This window comes from Ylistrum balloti, unplaced genomic scaffold (genome assembly GCF_031769215.1).
Source record: "Ylistrum balloti isolate Yb309-2 unplaced genomic scaffold, AGI_CSIRO_Ybal_v1 Utg370552, whole genome shotgun sequence".
Classification (NCBI taxonomy): domain Eukaryota; kingdom Metazoa; phylum Mollusca; class Bivalvia; order Pectinida; family Pectinidae; genus Ylistrum; species Ylistrum balloti.
The window spans coordinates 346,066-373,312 of NW_026782348.1; the positions used below are offsets into that span (position 1 = coordinate 346,066).

General features: G+C 35.3%; 1 protein-coding gene across 1 annotated transcript; it reads left to right on the forward strand.

Annotated features, from left to right (window-relative positions):
* Nucleotides 1–587: 587 nt before the first annotated feature.
* On the forward strand, nucleotides 588–26,114 carry LOC132556150 (cell division cycle and apoptosis regulator protein 1-like). The gene is made up of 21 exons (XM_060220538.1): nucleotides 588–623; nucleotides 1,736–1,800; nucleotides 2,223–2,425; nucleotides 3,092–3,339; nucleotides 3,872–3,986; nucleotides 4,322–4,505; nucleotides 6,610–6,880; nucleotides 7,008–7,233; nucleotides 7,712–7,992; nucleotides 11,876–12,092; nucleotides 12,910–12,978; nucleotides 13,217–13,351; nucleotides 13,690–13,761; nucleotides 16,091–16,279; nucleotides 17,351–17,521; nucleotides 17,802–17,867; nucleotides 18,068–18,167; nucleotides 18,827–18,987; nucleotides 19,156–19,291; nucleotides 22,345–22,593; nucleotides 23,149–26,114. Exons 2-21 carry the CDS (start codon nucleotides 1,743–1,745, stop codon nucleotides 23,391–23,393), a joined length of 3,396 nt encoding a protein of 1,131 aa, XP_060076521.1. The 5' UTR covers nucleotides 588–623; nucleotides 1,736–1,742; the 3' UTR covers nucleotides 23,394–26,114.
* Nucleotides 26,115–27,247: the final 1,133 nt, after the last annotated feature.

Genomic DNA, 27,247 nt, shown 5'->3' on the forward strand with positions numbered 1-27,247 from the left:
CTGACCAAGTTGTCAACAAAACCATAATCCAAACTCAAAATCAATAAACCTATGACTATATATTGAACACAAGAACAATGCATACCCAAACTCCTGAAAAAGTACCAAGAGAATATGACCAAATATCCCGGAAGAATAAGCGCCTTTTATTTCTTTGTCAATCGATGTAAGACATGTTACTTTCTAAAATGAGAGCCAAATTAGAGAAATATCCATCAAGTCATTTCCACAGTGTCCGCTTGCCAGCAATTTATTATTTTTGTCAGCCACTCCAAAAACGCTGTAGTGACCCAGTACTTCTCAAAAATAACGATACCGAGAGACAAGAATCATTAACGGATGTAAAACAGACGACGGACCTCGGTCGTAGGACGAATTGAATAAAGAGTAAGAGGTAGAGAATATGATGTAATTCATGAAAGTAAAGCAAGACGTCTGTAGCGGTCTCTTTAACTATATAGCTATATATGACATAAAATGATTCGTTCCGTTTTCCCCTTAATAGAGTCGTATTTTAAATCAACCACAAGCGTTTGAAAGATACCGATTAACAACAGAGGAGGAAGATTTTTTTTCAGGACAAGATAAATTAACCTTTTGTATGTGATTATCATTGATTACTGGTGAGTGATGTGCAATTTCGAAATAAAATGTAATATCGATGGATATTAGTGCGTAGATGTTATCGGTAGTACAATATTGTAGTTCCCGAATTTATAAGCTTCTCGTCCACATGGCGCCATGCCGCGACATTTTCACGAAGTGTAGTGGAGGCCATACTTTAGCTCGAAAGTCATATCTTCTTAAACAGCTAAATGTAAGATGATACATAAATGCGGATGTTCGAGGAAAATGTATTATCTTGCCCATGAAAATGTCTCTATTTGATTATATTTGCATAATATTTACTTATTTTAATAATGTGTTCCAGCCAATTCAGATAGTTAGGGCGGTTGAGTTCAATAGGCCTTGAAATGATCCAAAGGTTGCATTCATGCAGTTTCACGTGCCTATTGTTTCACATTACATTGCTTTGTTTAATGTACAGAAATACTTTGTTAAGTCTCTAAAACAGCTGGAATTTCAATTTGTTAATATATCAGACACCCCCTCCTATCCTAGGAAAAAAGTATGTTCTGTAAAGTGTTTGTAAAGGGAAATGAAATGAACTTGATAAGAAAATGATAATCCGCATTGTGGCATGGAAGTATATGTCATATACAACCCTGATTGTGGTTATGACTGTACATGTCTTATCATTGAATGATGAGACTTTAAACTACTGCTCTGCTGATGTATGTTATTGTAATTTCAAAGCATGGTCAAATAGAGACAAACTGGTGAAGTCATTTACATACCTATATCAACTGATTACATGATACATGTCTTATCATTAAACGATGAGTCTTTAAACTACTGCTCTGCCGAAGTATGTTATTGTAATGTCAAAAAGAAACAAACAGAGGGAAGTCATTTACATACCTACTTCAACTAATCACAACAGTAATGTTAACACAGTTATGTAAAGTTTCCTTTATTAATGGGAATGGTGCATTTAGTCGGACAAATAAAAAACACTCTTTACATTTTCAGAAAATGAGGTGCTGATATAGCAAAATTGCTAACTTGAAGTGTCTATAAGTCTTTAATGATTACCTTGACTTCTAATGACATAACAGTCAAGGACAATGGTGTCTGAATGAAAATACATTTAACAAAATTTAATTGATTTCAGAAGTAAAATGTCACAGTTTGGGGGAACAAAAAACCCACCATGGGCTAGACCACAGTCACAGTCAGGTATGTGAATATTTCTGTTTTATAACCACATTAGATATTTTCTGTGGCCACTGAATATGACTTGAATCATATTTCACATACTTTGTTTGGTGACACCCTAATTATCATTGAAGCTTTCCAATTTTAAAAACAAGTCTAGGAAGTCTACCAGATTGAACAGCCATGGTGGGAAAGACAATGTCTGATAGTCTCAATGTACTTTTAATTTCTGAATCTTGAAATGTTTAGTGTGAACATCTCCCTCATGGAAATTAAAAAAACAGTATGACTGATCAGTGATTTACACATAATTATGAGTGTACCTTTCACCACATAATATGCTTTCTCCAATTAGTAGCATGCTGATGTAGAAATAAATTATTTTAATAATTTGTATAAATGTGTTTAAGTATCGCATCATTTCCACAAACATTTTTTTGCAGACTTTATTAATGTTTCATCAACAAACACAATAGCTGCAGCCAACTCAATCAACCAAAGTCAAGTGGCTAATGCCATGCTTCCTCAGTCTGTGGTAGCCAACCCCACAGTGTACAGCCTCAACAATTCTACACCCAACCTGGGAACCTCCCAGTACACTGCACCACAGTACTCTGCCCAACAGCTGGTTGGCCTCCAGGCACAGGTAAAATCATAATAGATATATAGCAATCTTCATTTGATTGGGAGAGCAACTCTGTGTATCATATACTATAAAGCACATGAAAGGGTGAAGAAAGTATTGTAAGTAACTCAGATATTGACAGGAAAGTGTCATGGAAATTGTCAAATGATATTATCAGTTATGGTCATGACCATGTCAATTATGGAATTCATTTAATGATGATGTCAGTCATGACATATGAATAGGAAAGGCCAACATAGATGATAAAAAGCAATTCTATGTACATGTCAAGCAATGTTAAAAACAGCAAATGAAAAGTTATGTGGAAACTTAGCAAACTCTGAACAGATGGGACAAGTAAGATGATAAAGTAAATCTGACATCAATGAAAAGTACAACTAGTATTGTTATCAGAACATGTTTGTCAGATTCAGGACCATAGCAAAATCTTTCAGGCACAGACTGAGCGAAATTCCATATGAAAGCAATGAGGTGAAATATTTGTTACACCTTATTCTGACATAGATACAGGTGAAGTACACATGAGCATGAATATTTTCAACTTGAGTAAGCTGAGGTCAGTGTCGGACATGATGAGAGATAATTCAGGATGATAAAGTAAGGTACAAATGTAGTTGTATTCAAACAAGTTCTACAGTATATAATTAGCAAACATTGTTTCAGCAGCAAGCAGCAGCTCAAGCTGCCATGCAACAGCCAGCCATTTCTTCACCTGCCTCCACAGGACCCGTCATTCCTCAACCAGGCATCGCTATACCCACCTCATTGGCCACTACACAGGTACCTAATGTCAGCTACCCAACTCCAAGGGCAGCCCAGCCTCAGGGACCCAAGCAGCGAGTGTTCACTGGTACTATTACCAAGCTCCATGATAACTTTGGCTTTGTAGATGAAGATGTTTTCTTCCAAACAAGGTTTGCATACGATTATCAGCATTTTTTGTTTTTGTTTTTAACTTTTAAACCTTTGTGACCAGTTCTTAAGTTGTTAATAATATCTTCAAATTTTGACTTTTATTCTCTATGTGTTATAGTCGACACTTCAAAGACGTCAATACACAATATTGTTGATAAGATATCAAACAAACACATCTATCTTGGCTTTATGGTTAACATATATCATAATGAAAAAGTTTTATTCTTGAACTAGGGCAGATAAATCTCGTGCATTTTGTAAATAATGTGTTAATAATGCGAATGGAGGTTCCATGTAGCTATACTGACATCATGTCTTATCAGTCAGCATATTGAATAACTAGGTATTGTTTAGTTAAGTGATATTTTGTGTCGTTTGTGTCGTTTGGTCCGTAGTGAGTGCATGGACCTAGTAATGAAACAAACTTAACTTAATGTATAATTTATATCGCTACATGTTGAAACTCTGTACAATCTTCAAAAAAAAAATGAAGACCTGGAATGTGAGAAGGAATATTTGCTTTCTTTGTAGTTGTGTGAAAGGTGCACAGCCTAAGGTAGGTGACAGAGTTTTGGTGGAGGCGACGTTTAATGCCAACATGCCATTCAAGTGGAATGCTGTTAGGATACAAGTACTTCCAAACCAGGTATATTGAGAGACTTTCCACTTTTCTACTATTTTTAACTAAATGCCATTGTCTTGTTTCTGGTGCTGATTATCTTACAAATCAATTTTGTTAATGCAATTAGGCATACTTATTGGTGTATTACAGCTAACTAAAGAGCCAGAAGTTTGTTTTGAATAAGTGTGTTGTCTAATGTGTCATGAGAGTTATTGCTTGTCCACTAGAATCATATTCTTTTGGCTTAGTAAAAGCTAGTTTTACATTTTGAAAGTCCTCATGTACTCTCTCTTAGTAAGATATTTCATACCCCTGAAGTAATATTACATGACCGCAAACAAATTTTTTTGTTCTCACAGGGACCACAACAAGCAGGAATGGGAGGTGGTTTTAACAAACCCTCTGGCCCTTTGTCTATGGCCAACTCTATGATGCAATCCTTGGCATCAAACATGCCTCCATCAGGACCAATGAATCATGGAGGGAATATGTCTCTCAATCAGCCCCTTCAGTCTTTAATGCAGACTAACCAGCCACCTCCAGGTACGTCTTACACCTGTCTAATGTGACATTTTCTAACCAACCAACCAGCCACCTCCAGGTACATCCTTCTCCTGTGTAATGTGACATTTTCTTACCAACCAACCAGCCACCTCCAGGTACATCCTACTCCTGTCTAATGTGACATTTTCTTACCAACCAACCAGCCACTTCTAGGTATGTCCTACTCCTGTCTAATGTGACATTTTCTTACCAACCAACCAACCGATCACCTCCAGGTACGTCTTACACCTGTCTAATGTGACATTTTCTAACCAACCAACCAGCCACATCCAGGTACGTCCTACTCCTGTCTAACGTGACATTTTCTAACCAACGCACCGACCACATCTAGGTATGTCCTACTCCTGTCTAATGTGACATTTTCTAACCAACCAACCAGCCCCCTCCAGGTACATCCTTCTCCTGTCTAATGTGACATTTTCTTACCAACCAACCAGCCACATCCAGGTACATCCTACTCCTGTCTAATGTGACATTTTCTTACCAACCAACCAGCCACTTCTAGGTATGTCCTACTCCTGTCTAATGTGACATTTTCTTACCAACCAACCAACCGACCACCTCCAGGTACGTCTTACACCTGTCTAATGTGACATTTTCTAACCAACCAACCAGCCACATCCAGGTCTGTCCTACTCCTGTCTAATGTGACATTTTCTAACCAACCCACCAGCCATTTCTAGGTGAGCCGTAATCCAGACACTCTTTTGCTCAGTACATATAGTTACTCTAATGCTTCAACTCTGACAATTATTCATACATGTGTATAGATATTTTTAGAGCTATTCCTGAATTAAATATGTAGGATGGAGGGATATGGGGTGAGGAGGCACTTATTTTTTGCCCCAACCACTCATACAATAAAATTTATTCAATACCCAATCACGTATACAATTTTTTTGCCAAGTTCATTTATCCACACAATTAAATTTGTTACTTAAAGCAATCCCCACAGAATTTTACTTTCCGTGTTAACTTGACACCCGTAAAAATTTTTATTCTGTTGCCATTTTTACATAGTCAAATACATGTTGCTTCCCTGAGCAAAAAGTCAGTCTTGAAAGATTGATTTGAAAATATCATTATATTTTCCCAAACTGCATGAAAAACATCACTGAATATTTCTTATTTCTGCATACATGAACACATTGAATATAGAAGTTTCTAAACAGAGAAAAGAATCAGTATGTCACCACACATTTCGAAACAAGGAAGCTGTCAATTTTCAATCTTTTAGCTCCATTCCTATACTGGAAGTTTGCGAGGAATGCAGTGGACAGAAACACTTGTTATATGCCATTTTTACTCCATTTATTTCACATGTTATCATTATTTTCTGGTTACGTCAAATCTAGGCAAAAACGAAACTTGCATGTAGCGAGTCCACTACAATATATTGATGAGATTTTGTATTACGAACATGCCACAAGTCGGCTTGATTAAAACTGATGAAAAATGCTTACTAATAAATTGCCCTATAAAGGATTCAAGGCCATTTTGACCAAGCTATGTGGTCACCTTGTATATACTCCAGTTATCATTTGCTATTTTTTTCATAGCTGCATTAGTTATCGCATCCCACAGGAGTTTCAAAACCAACACAAGTTATCTCCCTTGAACTTTTGGATCAGGAACAAAAATGCATTTGGAAGAATAAATTGATTTAATTTTGATTTCTTTAAAAATCAAAACAACTGAATTGTTTGACCTACAAAAGCTGATTTTCTGTATGAAGTTTAACCCCACATTTTTCTGGGGGGTTCTCGTTTAACCAGTCACCAATATAATTCAGTTTGTAATGGTGCCAATCATGCATCAAATACATTTTAGTGTCGTCCCAACCACCCAATAAAACATATTTCATCTGCCACCTGATGCCCCCATACTATATTTCTGAAACCGCCCTTACCTAAAAAGCAATATATTGAGTAGAAGCATATAATTTATACATCTTTTACAGAAGAGCTACAAAATTTGGGATCGTCTTTTATTTCTGAACATTGTTTCAAGATTTATTCTGCTTTCTTAGATCAATTTAAAATATCACAGGCAAAATTTTTTACATAGTTTTTCAACATTGTAGGTCTGATGTCGGCATCAGGGATGCGAGGCCCCATTTCATCTGCACGTAGGAATGAACCTGCTCGGTTTGAGAGGAACCGTGAGAGGAAGAGGGAGATGATGCAAGAGAAAAGGGAGCGACAGGAACGATTGCAAATTACAAGGAAACGCTCACGATCCAGGTCCCCAGTTGCTAAACGTAACGATTCCACACACCAGCGTAGTCCTGCTAGAAGGAGGCCTCGGATAGTACCTCGATATGTTGTTCAGGTTCCAAAGATCTCATTTGACATGTAAGATATCATCATTATCAGACAATTTGATTATGAATCAGCATTTTAAAAATCAAGATCTGTAAAAATTCAAATATGAACTATGGTCACCTGTTCTTGATAATAAATTAGGTTGTTGATTTTACAGGAAGTCCGCCAATGTGATGTCGTTGAAGTCACGCTACACAAACATGTATATTCCTAGTGACTTCTTCAATGCCAACTTTGCGTGGACGGAAGCATTCCCCATTGTTCGACCATTCCAGCTTGGCAATCATTGTTCCTTCCATTTGTTCCACAAAGATGTGGAGTGTGTAGAACCAAGTACAGCAATACTGGACCCTCCAGACAGTGACCATGCGTACAATGCCAAAGTAAGTGAAGCTTGATAAGACTTGTCAGACAGTAACAACTTCCACAATCTGAAATCTGGACGTGTTTTTTTCTCTGATTGTCCTGTCATTGCCCTTATACCCGAATCCATTAAATTTCCTTGGTTTTTCTCTATGAGCACTTCTCCATTCTTTTAGTTTGAATTAATGTGGGTCAGCTTGACCAATATTTTCTTTTTGCTTAAAAAACGTTGTACTGATGATTCTTTGTTTAAAAGAATTGCCACCAAAGTGAGAAGATGATGTTATCTAGATGATAGGTTTAAGATTATTTCTATTGTAATCATGATTAATACAGACCTGTTTAGGTAAGTCATCGAAGGAAACATATACAGAAATCAATGTATAGTAAGAAGTTGGTCTGATATTACAGTATGTTTGTTGTCAAGGTGATGGACATATACAGAAATCAATATATAGTAAGAAGTTGGTCTGATATTACAGTATGTTTGTTGTCAAGGTGATGCTCCTTTCCTGTCCCAGCCTTGATGATCTATACCACAAGTCGTGTGCCCTTGCCGAGGACTCTCAAGATGCTCAGGAAGGTTTCGTCCACCCGACTAGGCTACTCAATTTTCTTGTAGGTTTGAAAGGGAAGAATGAGACAATGGCCATTGGAGGGCCTTGGTCACCATCGCTGGATGGCCCTAATCCAGGGGAAGACCCAGGGGTGCTTATAAAGACAGCCATTCGGACCACTAAGGCCCTGACAGGGATTGATCTGGCTGCCTGTACACAATGGTAAGAATCACTGGGTTCTCTTTAGGAAGAAGGGGAGAGTGGTCTGTTCTGGAATGTCAAATAAGTCAACACACTAATCAAATCTTAATATGTTGTATAGAAATAATTTCTATCTTCAGTGTTTGTTGGTCAATAGTAGGTCTTGCAAAGTATGTTGTTGGTCATCTATGAAGTATAAACTATCCAAAGTAAAAAAAGTGGCCTGCATTAAGATAATTATTCAAATAGATAATTGTAATAGATTGAACTTCCTACTATTTGGCTAAATCTAGTGGTTCTTTCAACAGAACAAATTACTTTTACTCTGTCATAACTACACAACATAACCACAGTCATAACAACACCACATTAACACAGTCATAACTACACAACAATCACAGTCATAACTACACAACATAATCACAGTCATAACTACACAACATAATCACAGTCATAACTACACAACAAACACAGACACAACAAAATCACAGTCATAACTACACAACATTAACACAGTCATAACTACACAACAATCACAGTCATAACTACACAACATAATCACAGTCATAACTACACAACAATCACAGTCATAACTACACAACAATCACAGTCATAACTACACAACATAATCACAGTCATAACTACACAACAATCACAGTCATAACTACACAACAATCACAGTCATAACTACACAACATAATCACAGTCATAACTACACAACAATCACAGTCATAACTACACAACATAATCACAGTCATAACTACACAACAATCACAGTCATAACTACACAACAATCACAGTCATAACTACACAACATAATCACAGTCATAACTACACAACAATCACAGTCATAACTACACAACATAATCACAGTCATAACTACACAACATAATCACAGTCATAACTACACAACAATCACAGTCATAACTACACAACATTAACACAGTCATAACTACACAACATAATCACAGTCATAACTACACAACAATCACAGTCATAACTACACAACAATCACAGTCATAACTACACAACATAATCACAGTCATAACTACACAACAATCACAGTCATAACTACACAACAATCACAGTCATAACTACACAACAATCACAGTCATAACTACACAACAATCACAGTCATAACTACACAACAATCACAGTCATAACTACACAACAATCACAGTCATAACTACACAACATAATCACAGTCATAACTACACAACATAATCAGTCATAACTACACAACATAATCACAGTCATAACTACACAACATAATCACAGTCATAACTACACAACATAATCACAGTCATAACTACACAACATAATCACAGTCATAACTACACAACATAATCAGTCATAACTACACAACAATCACAGTCATAACTACACAACAATCACAGTCATAACTACACAACATAATCACAGTCATAACTACACAACAATCACAGTCATAACTACACAACAATCACAGTCATAACTACACAACATAATCACAGTCATAACTACACAACAATCACAGTCATAACTACACAACATAATCACAGTCATAAATACACAACAATCACAGTCATAACTACACAACAATCACAGTCATAACTACACAACAATCACAGTCATAACTACACAACATAATCACAGTCATAACTACACTCACAGTCATAACTACACAACAATCACAGTCATAACTACACAACAATCACAGTCATAACTACACAACATAATCACAGTCATAACTACACAACATCACAGTCATAACTACACAACAATCACAGTCATAACTACACAACATAATCACAGTCATAACTACACAACATAATCACAGTCATAACTACACAACAATCACAGTCATAACTACAAAACATAATCACAGTCATAACTACACAACATTAACACAGTCATAACTACACAACAATCACAGTCATAACTACACAACATAATCACAGTCATAACTACACAACAATCACAGTCATAACTACACAACATAATCACAGTCATAACTACACAACAATCACAGTCATAACTACACAACATAACAACATAACTACACAACAATCACAGTCATAACTACACAACAATCACAGTCATAACTACACAACAATCACAGTCATAACTACACAACATAATCACAGTCATAACTACACAACATAATCACAGTCATAACTACACAACATAATCACAGTCATAACTACACAACAATCACAGTCATAACTACACAACATAATCACAGTCATAACTACACAACATTAACACAGTCATAACTACACAACATAATCACAGTCATAACTACACAACATAATCACAGTCATAACTACACAACAATCACAGTCATAACTACACAACAATCACAGTCATAACTAATCACAGTCATAACTACACAACATAATCACAGTCATAACTACACAACATAATCACAGTCATAACTACACAACATAATCACAGTCATAACTACACAACATAATCACAGTCATAACTACACAACATTAACACAGTCATAACTACAAAACATTAACACAGTCATAACAACACAACATAATCACAGTCATAACTACACAACATAATCACAGTCATAACAACACAACATAATCACAGTCATAACTACACAACAATCACAGTCATAACTACACAACATAATCAGTCATAACTACACAACATAATCACAGTCATAACTACACAACAATCACAGTCATAACTACACAACATAATCACAGTCATAACTACACAACATAATCACAGTCATAACTACACAACATAATCACAGTCATAACTACACAACATTAACACAGTCATAACTACACAACATAATCACAGTCATAACTACACAACATTAACACAGTCATAACTACACAACATAATCACAGTCATAACTACATAACATTAACACAGTCATAACAACAACATAATCAGTCATAACTACACAACATAATCACAGTCATAACTACACAACATAATCACAGTCATAACTACACAACATTAACACAGTCATAACTACACAACATAATCACAGTCATATCTACACTAAAACTATGGATACTGTCGGTAACGTTTTGACAGTAATTTACACTCTTTATTCATCTCAGATTGATGACAGATTTAACACATAGAAATATCAAAATAATTTGCACATGAATCGCCATGATAAACAGTAAAGTATATGTCTTATTAGGAAGTCTGGATACTAATACTAAATGATATAAATGACTTTGATTTAGCATCAGAGTATATATTGATCACAGGTGTATATTACAAATGAAAACATGACCCAGAGAAGGTCAGTTTGATTTTAATCTTCTTTGAATATTACTGTATAGATGGTTCTTATCCGCCACAGAGGTTTTCTGTGACTTAATTGTAAGATTGGTGAGATTTTTGTCACGAGTATGTCATGGTTTTACAGTATGATTGTTGAATTAGACATTATTATATGACGATTTGGTAAGTTTTAATTTAACTTCTGACACTGATGCTATTTGGTACAGTCCATAACATTGATCGAACATTACAATTATACATTTGGTAAGATCTTTGTATACAAGTTGTTGACTGAAGTCTAAAAGTACATCAGAAATAATTATATCCATTAGATAATCCCATCACATGAAAAGTATTAAAAATTTATAACGTTAATGCAAAGTAGTATTTGTCAACAAAATTACTCTGATAACAAAAATGTAAAATTGTTAGAGATATATCACAATCATTGAACAGTGGTGAGTATCATTAAACAAGAATATAGGAAGTCAACAAAGGTAGGAAGATACCAAACTGATGAAATTCACTGATTAACCTAGTGATATGTTGATGTATGTCAATAGATATGTATGTTGATGCATGATCACCTATGGTCTGTTGACTTGGTTTGTTGTACAACTTTTGACAATGGTCTGTTTCCACCCCACCCCTCCTACAGGTATCGCTTTGTCGAGATGCAGTACCTGCGGCCAGAGGAGACCCACAAGGGGAAACACGTGGTGGCCCGGGTAGAAACCACCGTCATTTTCTTTCCCGATGTGTGGAGCTGTACCCCAACCCGCCTCGAGTGGGCCACTTTGCAGGCATCCTACAAAAAACAACTTCAGAAGAAGTTGTCAACGGTTTCCAGTTCCGACAAGGACGACAACTCACAGGCACCCACCATTATATATATATTTTTTTCATTTTTTTCCTTAAGTTATAGGTGTAACGTATGTACAGTGTGGGCCCATGTGGCCTGCTACAGTACACACAGGCCTGAGATGTACCTATACAGCCTTGGCACAACACAACAGAAATATTTAATCTCTAATAGCTCATGGTCACTGTAGTAACCCCACAGGTAGGAGCTGACTGCAGATGACCCTTGACCCCGCCGACCCTGTAACCTTTTGACCTTGCTGACCCTGTAACATTCTATTCATCCTTTTAACACTGCCCTCTGACTAGCTTGTCTTCTTTACTTTTTTTAATGATTGAATGTGTTAAGGTCACATATATCAAACCGTCCATTTCCGATAAACTAGGTCATGTGATTGCTCGTTTCCTGAGATCAATTCTATCCAAGCATAAAATCAAGTATTATAGTATATACATTCAGTCATATTTCAGGATTCTGTCCAGAAAACAGTGATAATATTGTTGCAGCTCCTTACCAATGTGGACTATTAACAGGTTTCAGTTGCCTCGTATCAGTAAGAAGCAGATACAAAAATCTTGGTTGTTGAAATGAAAATCACAGCTGACTGTCTTCACAATCAATCATTATCACAAAAATTGGGTGTTTTTAAAATTATTGAATCAGCTATCACTTGTAGAGTAACAGGAATAGAAAGTGATGAAGGACACTGCTGTGATTTTCAGAAGGAATCCCCCAGTCCACATAGTGTCACTTTTTGTTGGAATTTTCCAATTGATTCACACTGCAGAAGGATCAGTGCTTCCATGCTAAAACTGATTTCATAATTGTAGGAAGAAGAAAATTCAGAGGAAAATAGTGAACCAACCCATTTTTCTGAATTGGATCCTAAGACAATGAAGGTAGGCTGATAAGTCTTCAATGTTATTCAACTGATAATTACCTCAACTTGTCCAGAGAAAAGTGATTCTCTTTAAACTGTAAATATGTTAAGAAATGATAGAAAATTAAGTTTCGTGTACATTTATTAACTGTGAACATGTTAAAAAATTGAAAATTAAGTTTCATGTACATTTACAAACTGTGAACATGTTAAAAAATTGAAAATTAAGTTTCATGTAAGTATTATCACTTCTGTAGATTGTTGACTTGAGGAAAGAGCTTGAAAGTCGTACTCTCAGCTCCAAGGGACTCAAATCTCAGCTCATTGCTCGCCTCACAAAGGCAATAAAATCTGAACAGGAGAAGGAGGAGACACAAGATCCCATGGAAGTGGTAAGACTGCTAATGTGTAGGGAAACGGTTCTTTTTCTTTTCTTAGAAATGTTTGCATTTTTTTATCTCATATCATTGAAGGTCTGAAAATAGACATAGAAAATATGAATGCGTATTTTTTTGTACATGAAGTTTTTTCTTCAACTGTATGTAGAAATAATTGTTTTTGTCCAAATTTGTACAGGTAATTATTCTCTTGTGTTTTCACTACAAATATTTCTGTTGCAGAATTTCAGGAAGTCTTGCTGTCATTTCTCTATTTGATTATTGTATCCCATAAACTGTTGTGTTGTTTGTAATAATGCTTGGTTAGTTAACCAGTGTTTTCTTATGTATAGGAAGAGGAGATACCAGAGGACCTGAAAAAATCACAGGAGCCAGAGGAGAAAACTGAAGAGAAGAAAAAGGAGGTATGTTACAGCCAGTTAAGGCAAGTACATGACTGTTATAAATAATTTCTTCCGGTTGGGTTTTAAGTATTAGTTTAAATACATTTTTATACACATGATATATTATGGCATTGTCTGTCCATATTTAACTTTTAGTTATTCGTAAATCTCTCAGTTTTCACCAGTTTTCAAGTGACTGCTTCCAAACCAAGCAGACTTAATCACATTGCACTGATTTCCGTCTTGACATTTTGCAATAATGCTTGCACTTTGACATGGAACAGATGTATATTGTTTTGTTGCATGGTGCTCTTGTTCTTATATCGCAGCCATTAAAGAAATGTTTAACATGTTTGCACCGAATGAATCAATAAGACCTTTTGGCTGTACTGGAGATGGAGATATAGTAAATCAGGTCAAATTGGTAATACTCCATTCATACAAGGGCTGCTTGATCAGTTGTGAGTCTCATATTTAAGGGTTTTTTGCATTATTTTTCAACATAATCTTCTTCAGTATCTATACACTATTGCCAGAGGTGTTTAATGGCCTCAATGCTACTTTTAAAGGAGTTTATGGTGCATTGTTTATCTACATGACTGAGTATATGGTGCATTGTTTATCTACATGACTGAGTATATGGTGCATTGTATATCTATATGACTGAGTATATGGTGCATTGTTTATCTACATGAACTTGAGTATATGGTGCATTGTTTATCTACATGACTGAGTATATGGTGCATTGTTTATCTACATGACTGAGTATATGGTGTATTGTTTATCTACATGACTGAGTATATGGTGCATTGTTTATCTACATGAACTTGAGTATATGGTGCATTGTTTATCTACATGACTGAGTATATGGTGCATTGTTTATCTACATGACTGAGTATATGGTGTATTGTTTATCTACATGACTGAGTATATGGTGCATTGTTTATCTACATGACTGAGTATATGGTGCATTGTTTATCTACATGACTGAGTATATGGTGCATTGTTTATCTACAGGAATTTGAGTATATGGTGCATTGTTTATCTACATGAACTTGAGTCTATGGTGCATTGTTTATCTACATGACTGAGTATATGGTGCATTGTTTATCTACATGACTGAGTATATGGTGCATTGTATATCTATATGACTGAGTATATGGTGCATTGTTTATCTACATGAACTTGAGTATATGGTGCATTGTTTATCTACATGACTGAGTATATGGTGCATTGTTTATCTACATGACTGAGTATATGGTGTATTGTTTATCTACATGACTGAGTATATGGTGCATTGTTTATCTACATGACTGAGTATATGGTGCATTGTTTATCTACAGGAATTTGAGTATATGGTGCATTGTATATCTACATGAACTTGAGTCTATGGTGCATTGTTTATCTACATGACTGAGTATATGGTGCATTGTTTATCTACATGAACTTGAGTATATGGTGCATTGTTTATCTACACGAACTTGAGTCTATGGTGCATTGTTTATCTACATGAACTTGAGTATATGGTGCATTGTTTATCTACATGAACTTGAGTATATGGTGCATTGTTTATCTACATGAACTTGAGTATATGGTGCATTGTTTATCTACACGAACTTGAGTATTGTTTATCTACATGAACTTGAGTATGATGCATTGTTTATCTACATGTGCATGGTGCATTGTTTATCTACATGACTGGTGCATTGTATATGGTGCATTGTTTATCTACATGACTGAGTATATGGTGCATTGTTTATCTACATGACTGAGTATATGGTGCATTGTTTATCTACATGACTGAGTATATGGTGCATTGTATATCTACATGACTGAGTATATGATGCATTGTATATCTATATGACTGAGTATATGGTGCATTGTATATCTATATGACTGAGTATATGATGCATTGTATATCTATATGACTGAGTATATGGTGCATTGTATATCTATATGACTGAGTATATGGTGCATTGTATATCTACATGACTGAGTATATGGTGCATTGTATATCTACATGACTGAGTATATGGTGCATTGTATATCTATATGACTGAGTATATGATGCATTGTATATCTATATGACTGAGTATATGGTGCATTGTATATCTACATGACTGAGTATATGGTGCATTGTATATCTACATGACTGAGTATATGATGCATTGTATATCTACATGACTGAGTATATGGTGCATTGTATATCTACATGACTGAGTATATGGTGCATTGTATATCTATATGACTGAGTATATGGTGCATTGTATATCTATATGACTGAGTATATGGTGCGTTGTTTATCTACAGTTGTTACAGTAATTTGGATTGTTGATATTGGAATAAACAGGAGGAAGAGGAGAAAAAGAAGGAACGAGAGAAAGTATCGTTGGAGAGGAAATATATTCTCCCTGATGATCCTGCTATTGTTGTTCATCCTAACCCTTCAGCCAAGAATGGCAAGTTTGACTGTGCTGTCATGTCCCTGAGTGTTCTACTGGATTACAGGCCGGAGGATAACAAGGAACACTCATTTGAGGTTTTTATGTCAACTTCATACCATAGAAAATTCAAGTGTAAAACTTTTAATGTTTGAAAAGTTTGTAAGTTTTTAAAGTAAAGATATGGTTTAAACCGTATACAAAGTTGAACTCTTCCACTGTTAATTCATCATGATGACTGTCCTTCTGCACTTTATCTTGTCCAAGTGTTTTCTCCTATACTGCTTGTCACTTTAACTTTATTTTGGGGCATATATACATGAAGGTGAGGCAGTGCGTCAGGTATCAAAAGTTGATGACTCTGCATTTTGACATTTTACCTACATTAAAAAAAAAATTTCGAAGTTCCATTTCTTATTTCCTGAACTAATTCCCACTTAATCTTCAGGTATAGGTTGACTTTGGTTAGATGGTGTGTCATATACCAAAAGTATATCAAAGTGACCACCTTTTTCATTAAAGATAAGTTTGTGCAGACTCCATTTCCTACACTACTTTTCACTGGAACTTATAATTGGGGCATTGGTCAGCCGATGTGAGGCAGTGTGTCATATACCAAAAATGTCAAAAATTTTAACCTACATTTTGACCTTTGGCCCAGATATCCTACTTGTCTCTGGATTGTCTTGGGGGGTGACTTCACTTGCATCGAAGAAAAAGCATATTAACAAGATAGTATGAATGAATTCATTCACATTTTTACACCAAGTTTATTAAATAATGGAATCCATTGAGATTCCAGGTGTCAACAAACATAATTTTGTAACAAACGAAAATGGCACCACTTACTGGTATACATCTTGTAGATTTATTTGCAGTGAGTCTGCCAAACATTCCAAATCTAGAATTTATTACTGCATGCATTCATTGTCTTTGCATTTTTAGAGTATAATTTTACATTGGTGAGGGACTGTCGTTGGCATAGTGTCTTGTTTCAACCTGACATCAGTGTCTGCTAACATTTCTTTTGTCTGGTAACTGTTTGAACCTAACAACAATTATAGACAGTTGTTATTTTCCCTGATTTAAAACACAAAGAAAATACATGATGTGAGTTGGTTTGATAGGTGACATTTGTTCACAACAACACGTTGATATTTTTGTTCTAGGTGTCAATTTTTGCAGAACTCTTCAATGAAATGTTGATGCGTGACTTTGGATTTGAGATTTACAAAGTACTGGTTAAGGCTCCTGAAAAAAAGGAGGAAGAGAAGAAAGATAAGAAGAAGGAGGATGAGAAAAAAGACAAGGACAAAAAAGCAGATGACAAGTTGTCCAAAGTACAGTATTGACAAATTCTGTTACAAAACAAAAAAAATGGCAAGGGAGAATTGTTCAAATTTATTTGAGTGATTCATTCATTAAACATATAAGTTCAGATGCTTTATAGACATAGTGATAATGTTGAATACTTCAGAGATGTAGAATTAAAGGAAATGTTTTTTGTCATAATTTACCTGGTAATGAAAGATTTTTGGTGTAAAAGCAAAAACGATATTTTTATTTGGAAATTTGGCATGGCATATAAATTTTTTTTTATGTATTTTCACTTGTTGATAGGATGGCAGCAGCAGTAGTAAGAAAAAGAAAACTGATGAAAAAGATCGAAAAGACAGTGAGAAAAAGGTAATGTTCCACTTTTGTGACTGTAACTGAATGCTTCACTTTTCTTTACAAGCCTCTAAACAGTTAATAAGTAAATATTTACAATTTCATTTCTGTTATGGATTTAAGTACAACCCCAGTTCCTTCTCGTTTGTTCACTCTCTGTCAAGTACAGGATTTTGCCAAATGAATAAAACTTTCATTAATGAACTTCTTTAAAGGACAAAGATAGAAAGAAGGATGATGATAAGAAAAGTGATGGAGACAAAAAAGAAGAAAAAGTTGATGAAAATGATGGAGATGAAGAAGGAGATGACAAAGGTAATACTAAAGACACATGACTTACTGCTGTACAAACTTAAACAGATATTTTACTGATGGTTATTGTATCTCCATCTTACTATACCCTTGTATTAAGTGGGACACCAATAGTATTCCTCTTGTCCATCAACTTACATATCTATTTGCTAACACTAATTTCAGTAGCATATCTTAGCCAATATTTGATATGGAATTTGCTGTACAGGAAGTTGTAATCAGACATAGTGTTTCCTGCTTCCTCAACTTGATCTGTGGTCTTTCTTTTAATCGCTGAAATTTTGTGAAATACAGGTATCTATAGTATATATGCATAGTGCAATGTGTCCTCTGATTGACCTTTGACCTTATTTATTGTTCTGAAGTGAAATGCCATTAGCTACGGAATATCTTCATCTACATGGGCATTAGACATATACTGTGTCCATAGTATGACAACAGTCTGATTTATACTATATGGTAGGGGAAGTTTGATTAGCTTTAGCCTGGATATGTCAGGCGGTGTGAATATTAACTATACTTAGGTATACATGACATGCTAAATTTCCTTCGTTAAGTTTCCTGTGGTTTGTTTTCCCACATTGCTGATTGAAGTGTTTATCTTGTTGTATGGGATCTCCTTAGTTTGAGTATGTATTTAATATATGAGTTGATGATTGCAGGTAAGAAGGAGAAAAAGAAGGAGAAGAAGAAATTCTTTACTAAGGACAGGGATGTACTGTTATCATTTACCTACTTCGACCAAAATCACACTGGCTATCTACTAGATAAAGATGTTGAGGAAATCATTCATACCATTGGACTACAGCTGTCTCGAGCTCAGGTAATGTTTCTTGCAATCTACCTCTAACAGTAATGTTTCTTGAATCATTATAGTAAAAATCTACCTCTAACAGCACTTTCTTCAACAGACCATTTCCTGGTCAAGTGACAGCAAGGATAGAATCATTATAGTAAAATGGTCACTCAGATTGGTGGATTTGTTTTTCAGGTTCGCAAGTTCGTACAGAAGTTGGTGTCTAGGGATGCACTCAACTACAGAAAGCTTACCGACCGACCATTTCCTGGTCAAGCTGACAGCAAGGAGGAAGTCGAGGAGCAGGCAAGGTTTGGCTGTAAGGTCAATGGTAAGATGAGCATCGGGTAAGATGACATAGGTAACTATGTTTAGAAGTAGTAAGATCAGTGTAGGTTTGGCTGTATAGTACAGGTAAGATGAGAACAGGTAACTATGTTTAGAAGTAGTAAGATCAGTGTAGGTTTGGCTGTATAGTACAGGTAAGATGAGAACAGGTAACTATGTTTAGAAGTAGTAAGATCAGTGTAGGTTTGGCTGTATAGTACAGGTAAGATGAGAATAGGTAACTATGTTTAGAAGTAGTAAGATCAGTGTAGGTTTGGCTGTATAGTACAGGTAAGATGAGAATAGGTAAGGTGAGAAAGATCAGTGTAGTTTTGGCTATATAGTACAGGTAAGATGAGAATAGGTAACTATGTTTAGAAGTAGTAAGATCAGTGTAGGTTTGGCTGTATAGTACAGGTAAGATGAGAACAGGTAACTATGTTTAGAAGTAGTAAGATCAGTGTAGGTTTGGCTGTATAGTACAGGTAAGATGAGAATAGGTAAGATGAGAATAGGTAACTATGTTTAGAAGTAGTAAGATCAGTGTAGGTTTGGCTGTATAGTACAAGTAAGTTGAGAATAGGTAAGATAACTGTAGGTTTGGCTGTATAGTACAGGTAAGATGTGAATAGGTAACTGTGTTTAGAAGTAGTAAGATCAGTGTAGGTTTGGCTGTATAGTACAGGTAAGATGAGAACAGGTAACTATGTTTAGAAGTAGTAAGATCAGTGTAGGTTTGGCTGTATAGTACAGGTAAGATGAAAATAGGTAAGATGAGAACAGGTAACTATGTTTAGAAGTAGTAAGATCAGTGTAGGTTTTGGCTGTATAGTACAGGTAAGATGAGAACAGGTAACTATGTTTAGAAGTAGTAAGATCAGTGTAGGTTTGGCTGTATAGTATGAGAATAGGTAACTATGTTTAGAAGGTAAGCTGTGAGAAACTATGTTTAGAAGTAGTAAGATCAGTGTAGGTTTGGCTGTATAGTACAGGTAAGATGAGAACAGGTAACTATGTTTAGAAGTAGTAAGATCAGTGTAGGTTTGGCTGTATAGTACAGGTAAGATGAGAATAGGTAACTGTTTAGAAGTAGTAAGATCAGTGTAGGTTTGGCTGTATAGTACAGGTAAGATGAGAATAGGTAAGATGAGAATAGGTAACTATGTTTAGAAGTAGTAAGATCAGTGTAGGTTTGGCTGTATAGTACAGGTAAGATGAGAACAGGTAACTATGTTTAGAAGTAGTAAGATCAGTGTAGGTTTGGCTGTATAGTACAGGTAAGATGAGAATAGGTAAGATGAGGATAGGTAACTATGTTTAGAAGTAGTAAGATCAGTGTAGGTTTGGCTGTATAGTACAGGTAAGATGAGAATAGGTAACTATGTTTAGAAGTAGTAAGATCAGTGTAGGTTTGGCTGTATAGTACAGGTAAGATGAGAATAGGTAAGATGAGAATAGGTAACTATGTTTAGAAGTAGTAAGATCAGTGTAGGTTTGGCTGTATAGTACAGGTAAGATGAGAATAGGTAAGATGAGAACAGGTAACTATGTTTAGAAGTAGTAAGATCAGTGTAGGTTTGGCTGTATAGTACAGGTAAGATGAGAATAGGTAACTGTGTTTAGAAGTAGTAAGATCAGTGTAGGTTTGGCTATATAGTACAGGTAAGACGAGAACAGGTAACTATGTTTAGAAGTAGTAAGATCAGTGTAGGTTTGGCTGTATAGTACAAGTAAGTTGAGAATAGGTAACTATGTTTAGAAGTAGTAAGATCAGTGTAGAACAGGTAACTATGTTTAGAAGTAGTAAGATCAGTGTAGGTTTGGCTGTGTAGTACAGGTAAGATGAGAATAGGTAAGATGAGAATAGGTAACTATGTTTAGAAGTAGTAAGATCAGTGTAGGTTTGGCTGTATAGTACAGGTAAGATGAGAATAGGTAACTGTTTAGAAGTAGTAAGATCAGTGTAGGTTTGGCTGTATAGTACAGGTTTAGTACAAGTAAGATCAGTGTACTTTTGGCTGTATAGTACAGGTAAGATGAGAACAGGTAACTATGTTTAGAAGTAGTAAGATCAGTGTAGGTTTGGCTGTATAGTACAGGTAAGATGAGAATAGGTAACTGTGTTTAGAAGTAGTAAGATCAGTGTAGGTTTGGCTGTATAGTACAGGTAAGATGAGAACAGGTAACTATGTTCAGTGTAGGTTTGGCTGTAGTAAGATCAGTGTAGGTTTGGCTGTATAGTACAGGTACGACAAATACAGGTAAGACGAAAACAGGTAACTATGTTTAGAAGTAGTAAGATCAGTGTAGGTTTGGCTGTATAGTACAGGTAAGATGAGAACAGGTAACTGTGTTTAGAAGTAGTAAGATCAGTGTAGGTTTGGCTGTATAGTACAGGTAAGATGAGAACAGGTAAGATGAGAATAGGTAAGATATGTGTAGTAAGATCAGTGTAGGTTTGGCTGTATAGTACAGGTAAGATGAGAATAGGTAACTGTTTAGAAGTAGTAAGATCAGTGTAGGTTTGGCTGTATAGTACAAGTAAGTTGAGAATAGGTAAGATGAGAATAGGTAACTATGTTTAGAAGTAGTAAGATCAGTGTAGGTTTGGCTGTATAGTACAGGTAAGATGAGAACAGGTAACTATGTTTAGAAGTAGTAAGATCGGTGTAGGTTTGGCTATATAGTATAGGTAAGATGAGAATAGGTAAGATGAGAATAGGTAACTATGTTTAGAAGTAGTAAGATCAGTGTAGGTTTGGCTGTATAGTACAAGTAAGTTGAGAATAGGTAACTGTGTTTAGAAGTAGTAAGATCAGTGTAGGTTTGGCTGTATAGTACAGGTAAGATGAGAATAGGTAACTGTGTTTAGAAGTAGTAAGATCAGTGTAGGTTTGGCTGTATAGTACAGGTAAGATGAGAATAGGTAAGATGAGAATAGGTAACTATGTTTAGAAGTGGTAAGATCAGTGTAGGTTGATTGTGTTATATAAGTAAGATTTAGACATCAACAATGTTTAGTTTGAGGTTTTCTCAGTACAAGTTTGTATTGTATAGGTAATAAAAGTTACATCCAGACACGGGTGAAACAGGAGGAAGTAATACAGTGTCCAATAAAGGATACAGAAACAAAGGAGGAGGTGACTGTTGAAGAGGAAAAAAAAGACATCAAGGAGGAGGTGACAGGGTTTGTCATGTACAAAGGTAGTGTTCTGGACATCAGTAGTGTGATGCAGAGGCTGGACAGGAGTGAACGTACACGCAATGAGATGGAAAAACAGATGCAAACTCTAACCACACAAAAAGGTACGACTATTAATCAATTAAACAGATTTCAAAGGCAATGAAGAAAACTGATTTTGTATCGCAACAAAATTCCTACCCTTTATAACCTATTCTTGTCAGAATTTGTAAGAGAATGCCAGATGTCTTTTTGTATTGTTCATCTATAGAGATTACCATTGCCCATTTCATGATTCCAGTATAAAAAAAATATGTTTATTTTATGTCAAGCTATGTCAGTGAACATTTGAAGCATTGAAAAGAAAATGAGATTTTATGGTATTTTATTTGCTTTTTGACTGCATTTGGTCTATTGGATGAGGATGGGTCTTGTGAATAGTTGAAACCCTAGTCATTTAGACCAGTTGATTGTACTTCATCCAGATTTCCTTAAGTGTCCTCTTTGTACCATCTGAATTAAAGTGAGAAATGCTTGTAATACTCTAACAACGTTTACTGATTGTTAAAAAATCACACGTCTTCTTGCTTTGTATTATTTAGATGTTAATAAAAGAAAAGATTTTATTAAAACTTGCACAATCCTATTTAACTGTGCCTTATTGCACTTTTGTTTGGCAGATGGTTTAAAGAAGAATCTAGTCGGCAAAGAGGAATCCTGCCAGAAGTTGACCACAGAAGTAAAGCAACTGAAACAGAAACTGCAAAGTCAAGAGAAACTTACAATGTCGAGCGACACAGCATGCAAGAAATACCTGTCTGCCCTGCAGGAGTCTCGGACCTATCTGACCAGTGCAGTGGACACCATTGCTCATGCCCTCTCTTCTGACAAGAGTAAAAAGGAGGAGGAATCAAATGGCAGCTGATTGTGTTAACTTTATGTTAATTATTGTTTAGTGTTCATAGAATCACCTGGTGTTTAGGAGATTGATGTTTCTTGTTCCTCTAATGTGAACAGTAACACTGATGAACATGTGTTGTCATTGTTCCTACATAGTGAACAATAACATTAATGTGCAGACATTGCTCCAACACAGGAAACAATAACATTAATGTGCAGACATTGCTCCAACACAGGAAACAATAACATTAATGTGCAGACATTGCTCCAACACAGGAAACAGTAACATTGATGTGCAGATATTGTTTCAACACAGGAAACAGTAACATTGATGTGCAGATATTGTTTCAACACAGAAAACAGTAACATTGATGTGCAGATATTGTTTCAACACAGGAAACAGTAACATTGATGTGCAGATATTGTTTCAACACAGGAAACAATAACATTGATGTGCTGATATTGTTTCAACACTGGAAACAGTAACATCAATGTACAGACATTGTTCCCACACAGAAACAGTAATGTGGATGTACAGACATTGTTCCCACACAGAAACAGTAATGTGGATGTACAGACATTGTTCCCACACAGAAACAGTAATGTGGATGTACAGACATTGTTTCCACACAGGAAACAATAGCATCAATGTACAGACATTGTTTCCATACAGGAAATGATAGCATTGATGTACAGAGATTGTTCAAATACAGGAAACGATTGCATCGATGTGCAGACATTGTTTCCACAGAAGGAACATTGATGTACAGACATTGTTTCAACACAGGAACAATAACATTGATGTACAGACATTGTTTCAACACAGGAACAATAACATGGATGTACAGACATTGCTCCCACATTGATGTACAGATGTTTTCATTGTTAGTAATGTTGATGTTGAAATGTCTATTTTTTTCAAGTCTTAAAAGACTCAGTCATTGTATGATAGAGTCACTACAGAACATTTGGTACAAAATGTCAGATAATGCTGCACAGAGTATCATGTGAATAATTTTATTTAGTAGGCTGGAGAATGTTTTATTTAATTTGAAAATGAAATTTAATTTAAATGTGTAGACTAATGGTTTTGATAGAAGAGACTCTATAATGTAGGTATCTGTGCCTCATTGCTGAATCAATTGTTCTGTTCTTGTACATGTTTTCATATTCAAGATGTGTAAGATCATGTTTAAAATTAACCTGTGGAAGGATGTTTTTGAAGTGGCTAGTAAGTAGTAATGATGTTTATAAGTGTATTACAACGTCACATTCCAAATATCATGTCTGGGCAAAATACAACAGAACAGAATTCAGATTTGACTTTGACAGGAAAACCATAGAGGATATATACAACTAGTAATAACATGGAGAGAGGGGCTGACAACTGATCAGAACTAACATCAGCATGGATAGAGGGGCTGACAACTGATCAGAACTAACATTGAGGTAGAAAAAGGGGCTGACAACTGATCAGAACTAACATTGAGGTAGAAAAAGGGGCTGACAACTGATCAGAACTAACATTGAAGTGGAAAAAGGGGCTGACAACTGATCAGAACTAACGTTGAAGTAGAAAAAGGGGCTGACAACTGATCAGAACTAACATTGAAGTGGAAAAAGGGGCTGACAACTGATCAGAACTAACATTGAGGTAGAAAAAGGGGCTGACAACTGATCAGAACTAACATTGAGGTAGAAAAAGGGACCGATAGCAACTGATGAGAGTATAGCAGGAAACATACTAATAAGGTCATGTACGAAACAGGCTACATGGTGTTAGACCAAATAATCAGGAAAGAGAAACCAACTGAAAAATCATATATTTTTGTAGAGTTCAATTTTTGTGGTTTTTAAGAAAAGTGTTTTAAAGCATTTTCATGGACATTTGATTTAAGGGATAAATAAAGCTCAATAAATGTCATTAAACTAATTGTATCAGTGAGAGTACCCACAACATGAATATTAGTGATTTGACAGTACCACCCACATTGAAATCAATGAAAATAAATCTCTCATTGATATTAGTGATTTGACAGTACCGCCCACATTGAAATCAATGAAAATAAATCTCTCATTAATATTAGTGATTTGACAGTACCACCCACATTGAAATCAATGAAAATAAATCTCTCATTAATATTAGTGATTTGACAGTACCACCCACATTGAAATCAATGAAAATAAATCTCTCATTAATATTAGTGATTTGACAGTACCGCCCACATTAATGTCAATGAAAATAAATCTCCCATGAATATTCGTGATTTGACGGTACCGCCCACATTAAATAGAAGAAAGTGTTGTTTCTTTGTTCACATATGTTTTTGATTATTCTAGAGTATTGGAATACTTTTACAGTTTTGATGAAGATCACAGCAAATAATAAAGTGTTGAAGATGTGTGATGGAATTAAGATTGGAAAGTGAAAGTAAGAGAAAGCCGAGTAAAGATGACATTTATCGTACTATAGAAGGACAAGGTAGATTTTCCTGATTGTTTACTTATCTCATTAGTAACCAGGTTTACTGATCTCATTAGTAACCAGGATTACTTATCTCATTAGTAACCAGGTTTACTAATCTCAGTAGTAACCAGGATTACTTATCTTATTAGTAACCAGGTTTACTGATCTCATTAGAAACCTACTTCGACTTGTATAAAACATCTCAACTTGAGATTTCCTCAAGTCAAGATTTTCCTCAGCTGATATCTCCTCAAAAACGGCTTGTATAAAATTTTCTCAAGGAACAGAAGGAAGTCATCGGCTAGGATGTCCTGAAATTCCTTGAGGAATTTTCATACAAGATATTTTCAAGGAGATATTAGCTGAGGAAAATCTGGGCTTGAGGAAATCTCAAGTTGAGATGTTTTATACAAGTGGGGCCAGGATTACTTATCTCATTAGTAACCAGGTTTACTGATCTCATTAGTAACCAGGTTTACTTATCTCATTAGTAACCAGGTTTACTTATCTCATTAGTAACCAGGATTACTTATCTCATTAGTAACCAGGTTTACTTATCTCATTAGTAACTAGGTTTACTTATCTCATTAGTAACCAGGTTTACTTATCTCATTAGTAACTACGTTTTTCATCTTCATTTTTGAATGTCCATTACAGAGAATACAAATTAATTTCCTAAATGGAGCATGATCGGTATAAAGTATGAAAGTAATTGAAATGTTTATTATTTTTACTCATTATGTTGGTTTGTGGTCTGACAGAGAGTGTATGTTACTATGGTATAATTCTCACATTCGGGGTGAACAATGTTTTTTTTTTTTTTAATTACTTTGCTTACTTAAAACATCATACTGGCATCAGTTCTGGTATTTCCAAATGTATTAACCTGACTCAGAAGTGTTATTAATATTGATATTCTAATGACGATTTTGATGTTTGATACCATCGTTCAAAAAGTGTTCTAAAATGTGATGTAGAATAGCCATGACAGGATTTAAAAATAATGAGAGGCACTGTAGGTAGTTACATAAGAACATACTATTATGGATTAAACAACATTGGTATGCTTTAGCACTTGAATAATGATTATCTGATACACAGATTATCTATTGTATTAGTAAGAACATTTTCATATGTGAAATTTATATAGTAAACAACTACAATACATGTGTACTGCTGTAAAGTTGAGAACTGCCAGTTAGATAATCTGTAACATCGGGAGATTGGTGTTTGTGTTCTGAAGCAGTAAAATTAGGTTATGATATAGCATGATATGACTGATTCCTGATAAAACCTACAATATATTTTGGATTACTGTAATATGAACTCTAGTTATTTTATCTTGTTAACTGTTATCCAAGATATCGTGTGAGCACATTAAGGGTGACTTGTAGTCACCTACCTAAAGTGTT